The sequence below is a fragment of the Pseudophryne corroboree genome, chromosome 2, assembly GCF_028390025.1.
Source record: "Pseudophryne corroboree isolate aPseCor3 chromosome 2, aPseCor3.hap2, whole genome shotgun sequence".
NCBI classification, from domain to species: Eukaryota; Metazoa; Chordata; class Amphibia; order Anura; family Myobatrachidae; genus Pseudophryne; species Pseudophryne corroboree.
Window position 1 is genome coordinate 1,000,924,003 of NC_086445.1, and position 14,707 is coordinate 1,000,938,709.

The 14,707-nt window shown below is 46.0% G+C and overlaps 1 protein-coding gene across 4 annotated transcripts in view; it reads left to right on the forward strand.

Annotated features, from left to right (window-relative positions):
* The window catches only part of DOP1B (DOP1 leucine zipper like protein B), a 153,623-nt gene that overhangs the window by 23,135 nt on the left and 115,781 nt on the right, over positions 1-14,707 (forward strand). For all 4 annotated transcript variants that reach the window (XM_063956539.1, XM_063956536.1, XM_063956537.1 and 1 more), the window contains exon 2: positions 14,401-14,562. In XM_063956539.1, the coding sequence (XP_063812609.1) occupies positions 14,425-14,562 (138 nt within the window). In that variant the 5' untranslated portion in view covers positions 14,401-14,424. The remainder of the gene's footprint in view (positions 1-14,400; positions 14,563-14,707) is intronic.

Consider the following 14,707-nt stretch of genomic DNA (forward strand, 5'->3'; position numbering starts at 1 on the left):
GTACAAGCTCTGTATCTGTAGGCATTCTATCTGCTCTGTGTGAAAAGGTCATGGTAAGGTTGCTCCATGACACTTCCCAATTTCCCGGCTTACGGGGGTTGGAGATATTAAAACATAAGAGGGACCTATCCACATGGTATTGGTGGAGCTTCAAACTAGGAGGGCTGGAGATGTTAAATCTCCGGTCCACCGGTCTCCCACCACTTAGCTCAAGTACCTCCCCTAACGTTAAAGGAAATGGTACTAGCCCTGATTTGCTATGACCCTGAGGTACTTGAGAGCATACCCAACAATCTGTTTTGTTTAACACATTACCCACTAAAGAGTGATAGTCACTCAATGGATGCCGGTCCATATGGATATTAAAACTGGATTGGCATTTCTTTATGCATCCATCTTCAACCAGATTATCACAGAGCCTACAGATACAATTTTCTTCAGCTAACAATCCATCACAATTTCTTCTATCGGATCGTTTTCTGATACTCGCCTTTGCTTGTTGGTTTGGTTGATCTTGGAAAACTACGCCTCCATCATCATAATCGGAACCCATTCCAGATCCTCTCTCGACCTCTATGGTACTCTCGCCGGAACAGACTGCTCTGGTCAACATCACGGTTAACATCAAAATCCGGATCACAGTCTCTTGGGGCAAGTCCATCTTTGAGGAGGAAATAGAGAAGAATGAGAAGGGGGAAAAAAGAAATTTCAAGGAAGAGGGGATGGGAAGTGGAGAAAAACAATAAAAGGGAGAGGGGAGTCGACAACTGCTTTCGGTCTTCAAGGCTCAGGTGCCGCCTCAGTCCTCCTGGAACAGACACTCCAGTGATACAACCTCTACCGTCTGTTCCTTATCACGGGACTTCTCTGGATCAGCAATCTTTTTGCAGTGGGATGAATGGACCCAAGTCTCTCTCTCAGCCACCTTCAATGCTGTGGTGCTAGTCAATAAGACCTGGTATGGTCCTTCCCATCTATCAATAAGACAACCTGAGCGTAGAAAATTTCGTATCATTACATAATCCCCAGGTTCAATGTCATGACAATTACTATCTGGTAAATCAGGAATCACCAACTTCAGATTATCATTTTGATTCCTCAACTGCTTACTCATGTTAATCAAGTACTTTACAGTTACTTCATTGTTACATTTCAAATCATCCTGAGGGTTAATCATGACATGCGGTTGTCGACCAAACAAGATTTCAAAAGGAGACAGATTAAGAGGGGACCTGGGAGTGGTTCTGATGCTATACAAAACAATGGGTAAAGCTTCTGGCCACGTCAATCCTGTCTCTGCCATTACTTTACTCAATTTATTTTTAATAGTGCTGTTCACTCTTTCGACCTTCGCGCTCGCCTGTGGACGGTACGGAGTGTGCAGCTTGCTATCAATTCCCATCAACTTACACATTCCTTGAAAGACATCACCTGTAAAATGGGTACCCCTATCACTTTCAATGATTCTAGGGATACCATATCTACATACAAATTCCTGCACAATTTTCTTAGCTGTAAACATAGCGGTATTTGTAGCTGCTGGGAAAGCTTCGACCCAATTCGAGAAAACATCTATACAAACAAGTACATATTTCAAATTTCGACATGGGGGTAATTGAATGAAGTCGATTTGTATTACCTGGAAAGGGCCGCCGGCAGGTGGGATATGGGATGGTTCTGTAGGTATTGCCTTTCCAATATTCTTTCTCAGACAGGTAAGGCATGACATTGCTCTTTTACTCGCATGAGAGGAGAATCCTGGGGTGCACCAGTATGCTCTTACCAATTTGCACATCCCCTCCTTGCCTAGATGAGTCAGCCCGTGAGCTGCTTCAGCCAGACATGGAAGGTATGCCCTGGGGGCCACTGGTTTACCATGTCCATCCGTCCAGAGCCCTGAGGACTCCTGGCCATATCCCTTTGCCTTCCAGACTGCTCTTTCCTGTGTGGAACACAAATTCTGCATCTCACACAACTTTTGTGTGTTGATGGTATTAAATACCATCAGTTGTGTGGTGTCTGTCTGTATGGGGGTAGCAGCTGCAAGCTTTGCGGCTTCGTCTGCTCGGCTGTTACCAAGGGATACTGGGTCTTGGCTATGTGTATGTGCTTTACATTTGATAACAGCCACTCTGTCGGGTTCCTGTATCGCTGTTAGCGCATGCAGCATATATAAAAAGGCTTCTATCGGTGTACCAGCTGCCGTCATGAAATTTCTGAGGCGCCATAGGGCTCCGAAATCATGTACTACCCCGAAGGCGTATCTAGAGTCGGTGTAGATATTGGCTGACTTACCCTTAGCCAATTCACATGCTCTGGTTAGGGCGACCAGTTCAGCAACCTGGGCTGAGTGAGGTGGGCCTAGCGGTTCCGCTTCTATGGTGTCTTGGTCATCTACGACTGCGTATCCAGTACACAAGTCTCCCGAGTCTGACTGTCTATGACAACTACCGTCAGTGTAGAGCGTGAGTTCTGCATCTTCCAGTGGATTGTCACTGATGTCAGGCCTTGCGGTGAAATTTTGGGTCAAATATTCCATACAATCATGTGTATCTTCCTTTGCATTAAATCCTCCTTCCCCATCACTCTCACCTTCCACCCTTTGTGCCTGACCAGGCACACCTGGGAGAAAAGTTGCAGGATTTAATGCGCTGCATCTCCTTATGGTGATGTTTACTGGGGCCATTAATGCCAATTCCCATCTTGTAAACCTTGCAGATGAGACGTGTCTGGTTTGGGCAGAATTCAATAAGGCAGATACCGCATGTGGTGTATGGATTGTGAGGTTGTGGCCTAGCACGACATCTTCGCTTTTTGTCACTAGCAATGATATCGCCGCAACGCTACGCAAGCATGTGGGGAGGGATCGCGCTACCGTGTCTAGCTGGGCGCTGTAGTATGCGACTGGCCTGCTGGCGTCACCGTGTTTTTGGGTTAGTACACCTGCTGCGCACCCAGCACTTTCTGTTCCGTATAGTTCAAAGGGTTTCCCATAGTCTGGCATACCTAGTGCTGGTGCCTGCGTTAGGCACTGTTTGAGTCTCTCAAATGCTGTTTCGGATTCGTCTGTATGCGAAATCCGATCAGGTTTGTTTGAAGAGACCATTTCCTGCAAAGGTAACGCCAATATGGAAAACCCTGGGATCCAATTACGGCAATACCCACACATTCCTAAAAACGTCCTGATCTGTTGCTGGGTTTGTGGCAGTGTCATGTCTCTAATGGCTTGGATTCTATCAGCGGTCAGGTGTCTCAGTCCTTGTGTTAGACAGTGTCCCAAATATTTTACCTTAGTTTGGCATAATTGTAACTTGTCTTTGGAAACCTTGTGACCTGTGTCTGAAAGATGAAACAGGAGCTGTTTCGTATCCTTCAGAGATGCTTCCAGTGAATCTGAACACAGTAATAAATCGTCCACATACTGTATCAATACTGATCCACTGTCTGGTTGGAAAGACTGTAAACAATCATGCAAAGCCTGAGAAAATATACTTGGACTATCTATGAAACCTTGGGGTAACCGAGTCCACGTGTATTGGACTCCTCTGTATGTGAATGCAAACAAATATTGGCTGTCAGGGTGCAGAGGTACCGAAAAGAAAGCGGAGCAGAGGTCAATAACAGTGAAAAATTTGGCAGTGGGAGGAATTTGCATTAGGATGACAGCTGGATTAGGCACTACGGGGAACTGACTTTCAACTATTTTGTTAATCCCCCTTAGATCCTGCACTAGCCTGTAACCCCTCCCCCCACTCTTTTTAACAGGGAAGATGGGACTATTTGCTGTGCTGGACGTTCTTACTAGAATGCCCTGTTGTAGCAAGCGCTCTATTACGGGAAAAACTCCTAACTCCACCTCTGGCTTCAGAGGATACTGTGGGATTTTTGGAGCTATCCTACCATCTTTTACTTGTACAATTACTGGAGCTACGTTTGCCATTAATCCAGTGTCCTGTCCATCTTTTGTCCAAAGTGACTCTGGTATCTGAGATGTCATCTCTTCTACTTGGGATGGGTTCCTATTTGTCATAATGGAATGTGACATTAATTTTGATGGGGAGTCTAACATGTCTCGTACCTCCTGAGCGTGATTCTCAGGAATGTCCAAGAATACACCTTCAGGAGTACAATAAATGACGCAACCCATTTTACATAGTAAGTCTCTACCCAGGAGATTAGTTGGTGCTGATGCAGCCAGCAAAAAGGAATGCTTGGTATGCAAAGGCCCTATTGTAATCTCGGCTGGTTTGCTAACAGGGTAGTGCTGGACTACTCCTGTTACTCCCATGGCTGGAATTGTCCTACCAGTGGTTCTCATGCCCACTGTCGAATTTATCACTGACTTGGCCGCCCCTGTGTCTACAAGAAAGTTTAAAGTTTTACCAGCTACATTGATTGCAATCTCTGGTTCACTTCCAAGACTGGCAATCAACTTAACTGGCTGCAGATTACAGGTATGGCCACACCCCTAGTGGGTATGCTGACCTCCCTGAATCCCGCTGGCAGCGACTACTTGTGAGGGGGTTAGCTGGGAACTACCAGAGGCATGCCAATCTCTGTTCGGGGGATATCTTTTTGTTTCCCCTGTATGTGGCTCGAAACTCCGCCTCTGTGGACCCTGCTCCCAATGTCGTGTGTCGTGTCGTTGTCTAGGGGGTTGAAAAGATCTTTGTACACTCTTTGTTCTACATTCTCGTGCATAGTGTCCCGGTCTGTTACAAGAAAAACATGTCATTACACTTGCCTTACCCACAGGATTCGGTGGTACATACGCAGGCTGCCTTGTGGTCAGCGCCTGTATACTTACGGACATCAACTTATCACTTTGCGACTCCCTGTGCCTAGTGATGTTTCTGTCGTGATCAATAGCAGCCTCTCTCAATGTGGACACTGACAGACCTCGCCAACATGGTTGTGTGGTCTGTACCCTAGCTTTTAATGTTTCTTTCAAACCATCCATCAGTACAGATACTGCTACTTCTCGATGGTTTGGGTTGGTCTTAATGTCTTCTATACCAGTGTACTTTGCCATTTCTAATAGTGCCCGGTGAAAATATTCTGTTGCCGTTTCGGGCTCCTTTTGCTTAATGGAGAATATCTTGTTCCATTTAACAACGGCTGGGAAATACTCCTTTAGCTGTAAATTTATCCTTTTTACATTATCCTTGTTGTACACGTCTGTAAGCGGTACATCTTTATCCAAGGCGCAGTCAACTAAGAATTGAGTTGCGTCGACATTGGAAGGTAAACAAGCTCTTAGCAGTATCTGCCAATCCTTGTTGTTGGGTTCTACAGTGTTACCTAGATCCCTGATGTATTTTTGGCTAGCAACTAAGTCTTTCCTGGGGTCAGGAAATTCGGACACTATTGTTCTTAATTCCATTCGGGAAAATGGAGTGTACATGGCAATGTTCCTTATGGGAGTGGCTCCAGACACATCTGTTTTTCCATTGGGAACTGCTATTACCCTTACAGGAGCAATTCTAACAGCCTCATTCTGCGTAGATTCTACAACTTGTGGTACAATTGTTTCAGTGTAGTGCATGGTGCCGTACTTACCCGTTGACACGACCTCACCTATCCCTCCGCTAGGGGCTTTCACTAATCTCGTGGGTGTCGCTGTGCCTACTGTGGTCTCTGCTATGGTGGCCGCAAGAGAGAGAGCTGAAATTGTTGCCGAATCTTCTTCTTGATCACACTCCTGAGGAAGGTTCAAAACAGGGTACAACTTGCACGGGTTAATAATAGCATGAGTTACTTGGTTAACATCATTTACATTTACAGGGCTACTAAGTGTTTGTGTTTTACAACCCAGTGCGTTTCTCTCCGCAATCAACCTCTCTCCTGCAATGTATGGTGGAGGAGGAGCTGTGGCTATCAGCTTCCTGACTGCCCCAGATCCTGCCGCCAGAGCCAAACCTCTCTGTATCTCACCTTCCTGGTGCCATAACTGTAAATAATCATGATGTTGAATTCGTCTCTTTGTTGATTTTACGAGACATATCCTCCTCCTTAAATTTTGTAACACTTCTGGACTGAAGCTACCTATTCTTGGGAATTTGTCCCTGTCTTGTACAGTCATTCTCTCCCATTCATCACATAAAGATTCTGTGTGACTTCCGTATTTTTCACACATGATGTACCTTGCCGACCCAACGGGTCGGTTCTCTGAATCAACCCGAACCGAGGTTGATCGCCCCCTACCTGAACAACTGGCCCCCATAATTCTGCAGGTGTTGCTTATTCCTCCTTGGATCTTTATATCAAGGTTTTCAGCGAACCCTTACAGCAAACCAAATTATTCAAAAATAGGCCGGCGGTGGCGGTTTACCGAGTACCCCACTCACTCGCCCACCTCGACCAATACGACCTGATCACACCGACGTGGTGCTGGCGTACTCGATACAGGGCCCTACCAAAAGAACCTTCGGTTTACTGGAACATATGAGGGTTACCCGCAGGACACTTACTCTTTCCAGTAAAGGTGGGGTTGTTAGATAGTTCCTGAGTGACCAGCGAACTTCCCTTTAAAAATAAAAAATTACACAAATCACGTCAGAATGTACAGATAGCGTTTGTGACCACTTTACTCTAATGGTATTAGGTCAGATTACTAACTACTGCACACAATTACGTGCGGTCCAATCGTTCAGTACATAAGCACTACTTGTCATGTACTGAAAGATCAATGGAATCGATGTTTCCGGCCGCGATTCCTTCAGCAAGAGCTTATGGCCTATATGGGTTCTGCACCAACACCCCAGGCGTTGTGCCTCTTGTACCTTTATAGCGGACCTCTTTGTCTATTTTACCTGTTACCTTATGACCTCCTGGTCTGTTACCGTCTGTTAATGACCTCCTGGTCTGTTACCTTATGACCTCCTGGTCTGTTACCTTATGGTCCGCTATACTCTAATGCTCAAATATTATTTAACCAGGGATGCCTCCCCAGCCACCGTATATGTCACTTACACGTGTGTCCCTTGACGAGTACCCGACTTTCCTTTTGGTTCAACCTCTAAGTTATATAAACTTATGTGATAAAAACACACTCACTCAACACATGTACACTTTGTTTCTATATCTATTTCTGCGCAGAAATTGTCTTCAGTCCAACTGTGTTACCAATTAGGAGCAGGATCTGTTAAACTAAATTTCAGATTTTTTCCAAAAAAAAAAAAAAATTTGCGTTATTTACCGCGTCGCGTTACTTATCGCCTTTGCGCTAATTATCGCTTTGCGCTAATTCAACTTTTCGTGACTTGAGCTACGTTGCGTAACCAGACGCTACGTTGCGTAATGTACGCTGCGTGCGTCTGCCGTTTGGATTGCGTACGCAAGTCTTTTGTTAGGGACACGTGTACGCAAAACAAAGATCCACCGTAACACAATTTCTACCTTTATCAATGTAGATGATCCCTGATCATCTACCGCACACCACACTGACTGCCTTATCTCCCAGACAAGCCGTGTGTTGGTCTATACTTTAACTATTACCTCTACTATGAAATAACAGCAAATCTCTTTTAGCACTTTCTATCAACTATAAAACTTGGCAAACAGGAATAGTGATATACGAAATTTGAAAAAGAAATGCAGATAAATGTATGCGTGCGTGTATACGCAAGACAGAAGAGAAATAAAACAGTTTTAAAAGACACAAGCGTTTTGTTCTTACTTCCGGTTCCCGGATTCCTTCAGCACTCTTTATCTAAGCGAAGCAGACGCTTATCCCGTCAGCACTGCGAGACAACCTCCCACCCTTTGCTGGGGGATAATGTCTGCTGATCTACCTAGTGCAGATATGAGAAGGACAGGACGAGTCCCCCAATTGACAATGTTAAATTCCCTTGTCGTATAAACAACCCTTTATGAAGTCTAAGAACACTGTACGCTGTTTACTTAAGAAGTACCGTAATGGTACGCTAGTTGCGTAACGATCGCTCAGCCGTAGGCGAGACGCTCAAGCGTCACGTTCGCTCACGGCCCAGTGATCACAGGACACGTTATTGGCTATGACTAGAGTAATGATTCGCTATGGCGTAGCGGACGCTCGAGACCACGAGGAGATCACCAGCGGCGCAGACGCTCACAACGCTATACCTTTATGTCTAAACCTTATACCAATGAAATGCACAGAATACCTTAATGTGAGTACAGGGTGTAAGTGCAACCTTGTGTAACCTGACTAACTACAAAGCTGCTTGAGCGTCACCGACGCTCAAGTGAACACTTAACACTATAGGAAATACACAGATACTGGTTTAGGGTCCAAAGCCTATTAACTGTATTATATCTAATATACTCGTAAAAGGGGATAACAGTACAAATGATACACTACAATATAACAGAGACTTCCTAACCAAAATACAACACTATCTAATACAATTCAATACTAGTCTAGGGGAGATGTGAGAGAAAAGAGAAGGGAAAGAGAGAGAGAGACGGAGAGAGATGAGAGAAATTGGCTCACAGAAAGACAATGATTACGGAGAGAAACTTACGCACAAGGGTAAACGATCGCATGCGCCTGGACATCCAGCACCCGATTTTCAGCAATGAGAACCGTTGAAGAGTGAGAGCTGGATGTGGTCGGCCTGCCTATTTATGCCCCACACACAATGCAATCTCATAGTCCCTACAATCCCATTGTCCATTGGATGAAGGAATTCGACCCTGTATCACAACAAAAGGTCATAGGTTGATTCATACAGGTGGGCTGTGACGATTTCCAACAGCTCAGGTGGGTGGGAAACTAGGTTTCCCGCCGCATACCTGAGTATGAGTAAATAATAGAAATGGACATAAACTTCTTATGTCCATAACTATTCGCACGAGCGATTAATACGCTCCAAACCAACACCGGAATATTGCTAATTAAATACTCTTCCGATGGGTACCAAACACTGCTGTATGATTCCTGTTAGACCCTTCGTACAATACAAAGAGGGATTACTTTAAACAGGGACCTTCTATATTAACCAAACTTTCAGAAACTATCAAAGGGATCATGATCTATAAACTACATTAATTGTGAAAATATGTAACGAATGAGTCGCACGCTACGACTACATAAACTCTACCGTAAATACGCATACCGCGCCTGCGAGTGCACGCTATTGCGGGTATGCGCCTTCACGGGAGAGCGTACGCATGCGCAGCACGGACCAGTGTGCGGTGCAAATATGGCAACGTGCATGGGGATATTTTTCTGACTTTGACAGTATATACATGTGTATATATGTATGCACATGAATATATATATGTACTATAATTAAAATAAAGTAAACTTTTATTGCACTTACAAGTGCCACCAGGAAGACAGCAGGCTGCAGAGGACACTAGACAGTCATTAATAATACTCATGCAGCTAAAAAAAATAAAAAAATATTTTTTTAGTGGAGGGGGGTTTCTGGGTGCTCGGAAACCCCTCCTGGGTGCGCCACTGGCTCCTCCTAGTCCTTGATCTTGGCCAAACAGCTGTAAATCAGTCAGTTACTCAAACATACATTTCCAATACACTTCTGCTTCCATGCATCGGAACCTGTACTGCGACTCCGTACATACAAAATTGTGACGCATGTGAAAAACATTGCTCCTCTGCACCCGGCTTCACGGCTGCGTCTGACCCAGAGTCAGGCCTGATGAGAACTTACAAGCTCTGTGCAGCAAGCACCCAGGCTCTGAATTGCTGCAGAGGAAATAGAACTCGTTCTGTATAAATATTTTAAGACTGTTCACGGTGAATATATCCCGGCCAGAGGATCACTGGCTCTTCTCTTGGAATGTCCCTTAGCTGACCTGCTCTGAATTCATCTGTAACAGTTTCCTGTGGTGAATTACCCTCATTCTGTATCAGAGGAGTCTTATGTATCCAGATCTCCAGCACCACAAACACTCTTCCTTCCTATAACATAGTGTTATGGAGCGGAGTCTCTAGGATGGAGGCTTTGGGGCCGTTGCAGAGTGAGTGCAAGGTGCATCTACTTGCATAGCTAGAATGCGCTCAGAAAACAGCATGTGCTACAAGTACAGAGCTGCCCACAAACTGGGAGATGCGCCCAGCTGGGTGTGCCTAGGGAAATGCGTCTCCTTACTCCTGAGACAACAGGAGATGCGCCCAGCTCGGCGTACCCAGGGAAATGTGTCTCCTTACTCCTGTCTCAGGAGATGCGGCCAGCTGGGCGTGCCCAGGGAAATGTGTCTCCTTACTCCTGTCTCAGGAGATGCGGCCAGCTGGGCGTGCCCAGGGAAATGCGTCTCATTACTCCTGTCTCAGGAGATGCGGCCAGCTCCGCGTGCCAAGGGAAATGCGTCTCATTACTCCTGAGACAGCAGGAGATGCGCCCAGCTGGGCATGCCTAGGGAAATGCCAATAGCTCAGACTACGTACAGTAAGTATTTGTAATGTGACACCTTGCAGCGTCCTTTAATCCACCAAACCCATGACAAATCCTCCTTAAGGGACAGTAATTCTTACTGCTCTACCCACCACCTTGTGTCCTGGTGATCAGGAAATAATGAGTCTGCAGTTATTGCCACCTGTGTGTTTGGCAGCACTGACTGTAGTGTCCAGCGTCTTAATAAGACAGGGATGTCCGTTATCTAGAACTTAGGACTGCCTCACCAGATAATGGCCCCAGCACTCACGTGTGATAACTTATAATCATGAATCGAGTTTCCATTTATTGCATAACCGGTGTCATGATATCAAACAATACCAACATCTAGTGACATTTACTCTGACAAATAGCAGTAATGTAACAGGGCGCTCGGAGAGACGCCTGGAAGCTGTAATAAGCTGCTGCACAGGCGCGATACGGCTGTAATCTATGAGCGGATTCGGTTTTACTCGGTTTTACTCGGTTCTCAAAACCGAATCTTATTGACTCACTGATGTCACGTGTTTTGGATAGCCAATAAGATTCGGTTTTGAGAACCGAGTAAAACCGAATCCGCTCATCACTGTAATGTGCCGCTAAATGCAACTAGATTTATGCTTTTCATATCAATACACTTAGGGTTGCAATTAAAATTGGGAGTTTTAAACTAGTACAGATGGGTGAAGTTAGAATGTAAATCCAGCCCTGCACATATATGGGGCAGATGTATTAAGCCCGGGGAAGGGATAAAGCAGTGATAAGTGCAAGGTGATAACGCACCAGCCAATCAGCTCCTAACTGTCATTGGACATATTGGAGCTGATTGGCTGGTGTATTATCACCTTGCACTTATCACTGCTTTATTGATTCTCCAGGCTTAATACATCTGCCCTAATGTAACAATGTTGTGGTTCGTTCTACAAAAGAAGCTGTTCTGATTATAATGTGTCTAGAATAAAGAGAACTGTCCTGAAATTCAGTGTAAAGTAAGGTCAGTATACTGTGAATTAAAGAAGAACACTTCTATGGGTAATCATTTTATTGTGAAACAGGACTGTCACTGCTGGATAAGATGTTTATCTAGATCGTTATAGAAATGTAATATGAGAAAATGCTTTCCCCAGACCACTCAGTATTTAGCCCGTACTTTATACTAATTATTCACTGGTCAGGGCTCTGCCAGCTTCAATCTTTCCTGCTCCCGGGGTAATAGCAAATAACACGGGGAGAGTCAGAGCTATGTCTAGCAGATTAGCATGCTAGCTGCTCCCCAGGTGCTCTATAAGGGATCAGTATAACTGGCCGACAGCAGCATCCCATCCATCAAAATCCCGACCGTTCCCCAGGAAGTACACCTAACCCTCACCTTTTCCCTACCCTAACCCTCCCCGCCTGGTGCCTAACCCTAAGCCTCTCTTCCCTGCTGCTTAAACCTAACCGTCCCCACTTGGTTCCTACAGCCTAACCCTAACAACCCTTCTGCAGCCTAACCCCCCCTTCCACCCCTGCACACAGCAGCAGGACCGCAGTGCTCATGGTATTTCGACGCCGGCATCCCGTTTGGTGTCGGTATAGTAACACCGGGTTTCTGTCCTCTCTCGGGATCCCAGCATTGGTATGTTGACTGCCGGGATCCCGCTAACCGCTTCCCCTCTATAAACCCCATTGCACATAAATAGTATAATGGGGGGGGGGGGGTGGGGGGGGGGGGGGGCTTATGTCAGAGACCAGGGCTGTAACTACCAGTTGGCAAGTATGTCACTCATCAGGTATGATGTTCGACGGGGGGCGCCACCCGGATCAGACACCTACACATTTTAACCATATAATGGATCTGTGGCCACCCGATGCCATAGAAGGCTCACTGTAAATTATGCCAGCATTGCCTTTTGGTTCAGGCTCCTGGCTCTGAGATCTGTCACAGAGCCTCCATGGTTTTGTGGGCCAGAAGTGTGGCACATGCGATGTTATGCCATTACATGTAGTAGAGTAGGGATGCCCGGGCTCCCGGCTGAGCCGCCTCTGTAGATCCCTGCCATTTGGGAGAGACTCATCCACTGATGCTTTGCTAACAGTATGGAACTTCAGCCCCTGTGTCAGCAGCAGCTGATTGGACCACTGCCTTCAGCCACCTCCCAGCTCCAGACTCATAAGTGTCAGAGCTAGGGAGGTCCAGTTGGTGAGTATCACCTGTACGCAGAGGACCTGGACATCAGACTGCTGCAGTACATTTAGGGGACGAGGGATTTTTAAGTAAAACTATTTCCTGAGTAGAGTTTTCATTTTCCATAATATGAACATCATCAAGTCTGTATATTTTCAGCTATACAAATATATCATCTGACATTCAATACATTCTCCACTGGTTTTCATCACCAATGTGTCCCCAACATGGCGTTCAAAAGAAAGATGGGTCATACTGACCACCAGAGGCTCTGAGAGTCATTGGAGACCCCAGGGGGCAATATGGTAATCGTGTTTGGGGTTGGTCACTATAGTAACAGCCACCTCTTTATTTCCTAAATGTCGTTGTTTATGTGCACCCTCTAGTGTACATCTGATAGAGACGGTGGTATACCAGGTGTTTCCTACCGTTTTGTTTTTTTTCCATTTAAAGTGTGACTGTGTGATTGGGCCCGAGTAGTTTGCTACGTGGGTAAGCTGACAGTGTGATTACACCCGAGCAGTTTGCTTCGTGGGCAGGCTGACGACGTGATTGGGCCTGAGCAGTTTGTTACTTGGTCAGACTGACTGTGTGATTGGGCCAGAGCAGTTTGCTAAGTGGGCAGGCTGACTGTGTGATTGGTCCTAAGCAGTTTGCTAAGTGGGCAGGCTGACTGTGTGATTGAGCTTGAGCAGTTTGCTGAGTGGGCAGGCTGTGTGACTGGGCTTGAGCAGTTTGCTATGTGGGCAGGCTGTGTGATTGGGCCTGAGCAGTTTGCTAAGTAGGCAGGCTGTGTGATTGGGCTTGAGCAGTCTGCTATGTGGGCAGGCTGTGTGATTGGGCTTGAGCAGTTTGCTAAGTGGGCAGGCTGACTGTGTGATTGGTCCTAAGCAGTTTGCTAAGTGGGCAGGCTGACTGTGTGATTGAGCTTGAGCAGTTTGCTGAGTGGGCAGGCTGTGTGACTGGGCTTGAGCAGTTTGCTATGTGGGCAGGCTGTGTGATTGGGCCTGAGCAGTTTGCTAAGTAGGCAGGCTGTGTGATTGGGCTTGAGCAGTCTGCTATGTGGGCAGGCTGTGTGATTGGGCTTGAGCAGTTTGCTATGTGGGCAGGCTGTGTGATTGGGCTTGAGCAGTTTGCTATGTGGGCAGGCTGTGTGATTGGGCCTGAGCAGTTTGCTAAGTAGGCAGGCTGTGTGATTGGGCTTGAGCAGTCTGCTATGTGGGCAGGCTGTGTGATTGGGCCTGAGCAGTTTGCTAAGTAGGCAGGCTGTGTGATTGGGCTTGAGCAGTCTGCTATGTGGGCAGGCTGTGTGATTGGGCCTGAGCAGTTTGCTAAGTAGGCAGGCTGTGTGATTGGGCTTGAGCAGTCTGCTATGTGGGCAGGCTGTGTGATTGGGCTTGAGCAGTTTGCTATGTGGGCAGGCTGTGTGATTGGGCTTGAGCAGTTTGCTATGTGGGCAGGCTGTGTGATTGGGCCTGAGCAGTTTGCTAAGTAGGCAGGCTGTGTGATTGGGCTTGAGCAGTCTGCTATGTGGGCAGGCTGACTGTGTGAAAGTATTGCATGCATTCTTTTTGTGGGAGATGGAAAAGTAACAGCTGTAATCAATTAGTATTTCACTTTTTTGTTACTCTGTTAGTAAGAAAGATAAGTATAGTAAGATATATTGTGAAAAAGAAAATAAACTTAAAAACATACATACAGGAAACAACAACGTGGAATGAAACGTCACATTATGACCAAATGGTAATCTATAGCAGACCTACTGTAGACCGTCTTCTGCTGCAATGTTACCGGAGCAGTTTGTTTATATATACGTGCTACTGAGTCCTAGTTCATCCTTTCCTTTATTTGTAGCGTGTCCACAAGCAAGGATGAAAGATGGACCCAGAGGAGCTGGAACTTCTGGGAGATTACAGATACAGGAACTACTCCTCCATCATTGAGAAGGCGCTGAGGAACTTCGAGTCCTCCACAGAATGGGCCGATCTGATATCTTCCCTTGGGAAGCTCAATAAGGTACATAGAGCTCACAGGTCAGATTCTACATGGAGTCCTGAATATAAAGGACCTAGGTCCTTGCAATTGTGTGTTGTAGCACTGTGACCACTGAGTAGCTGCAGTCTACTAACCCCTTCCCCGCATAGAGCACTTACCTTATATC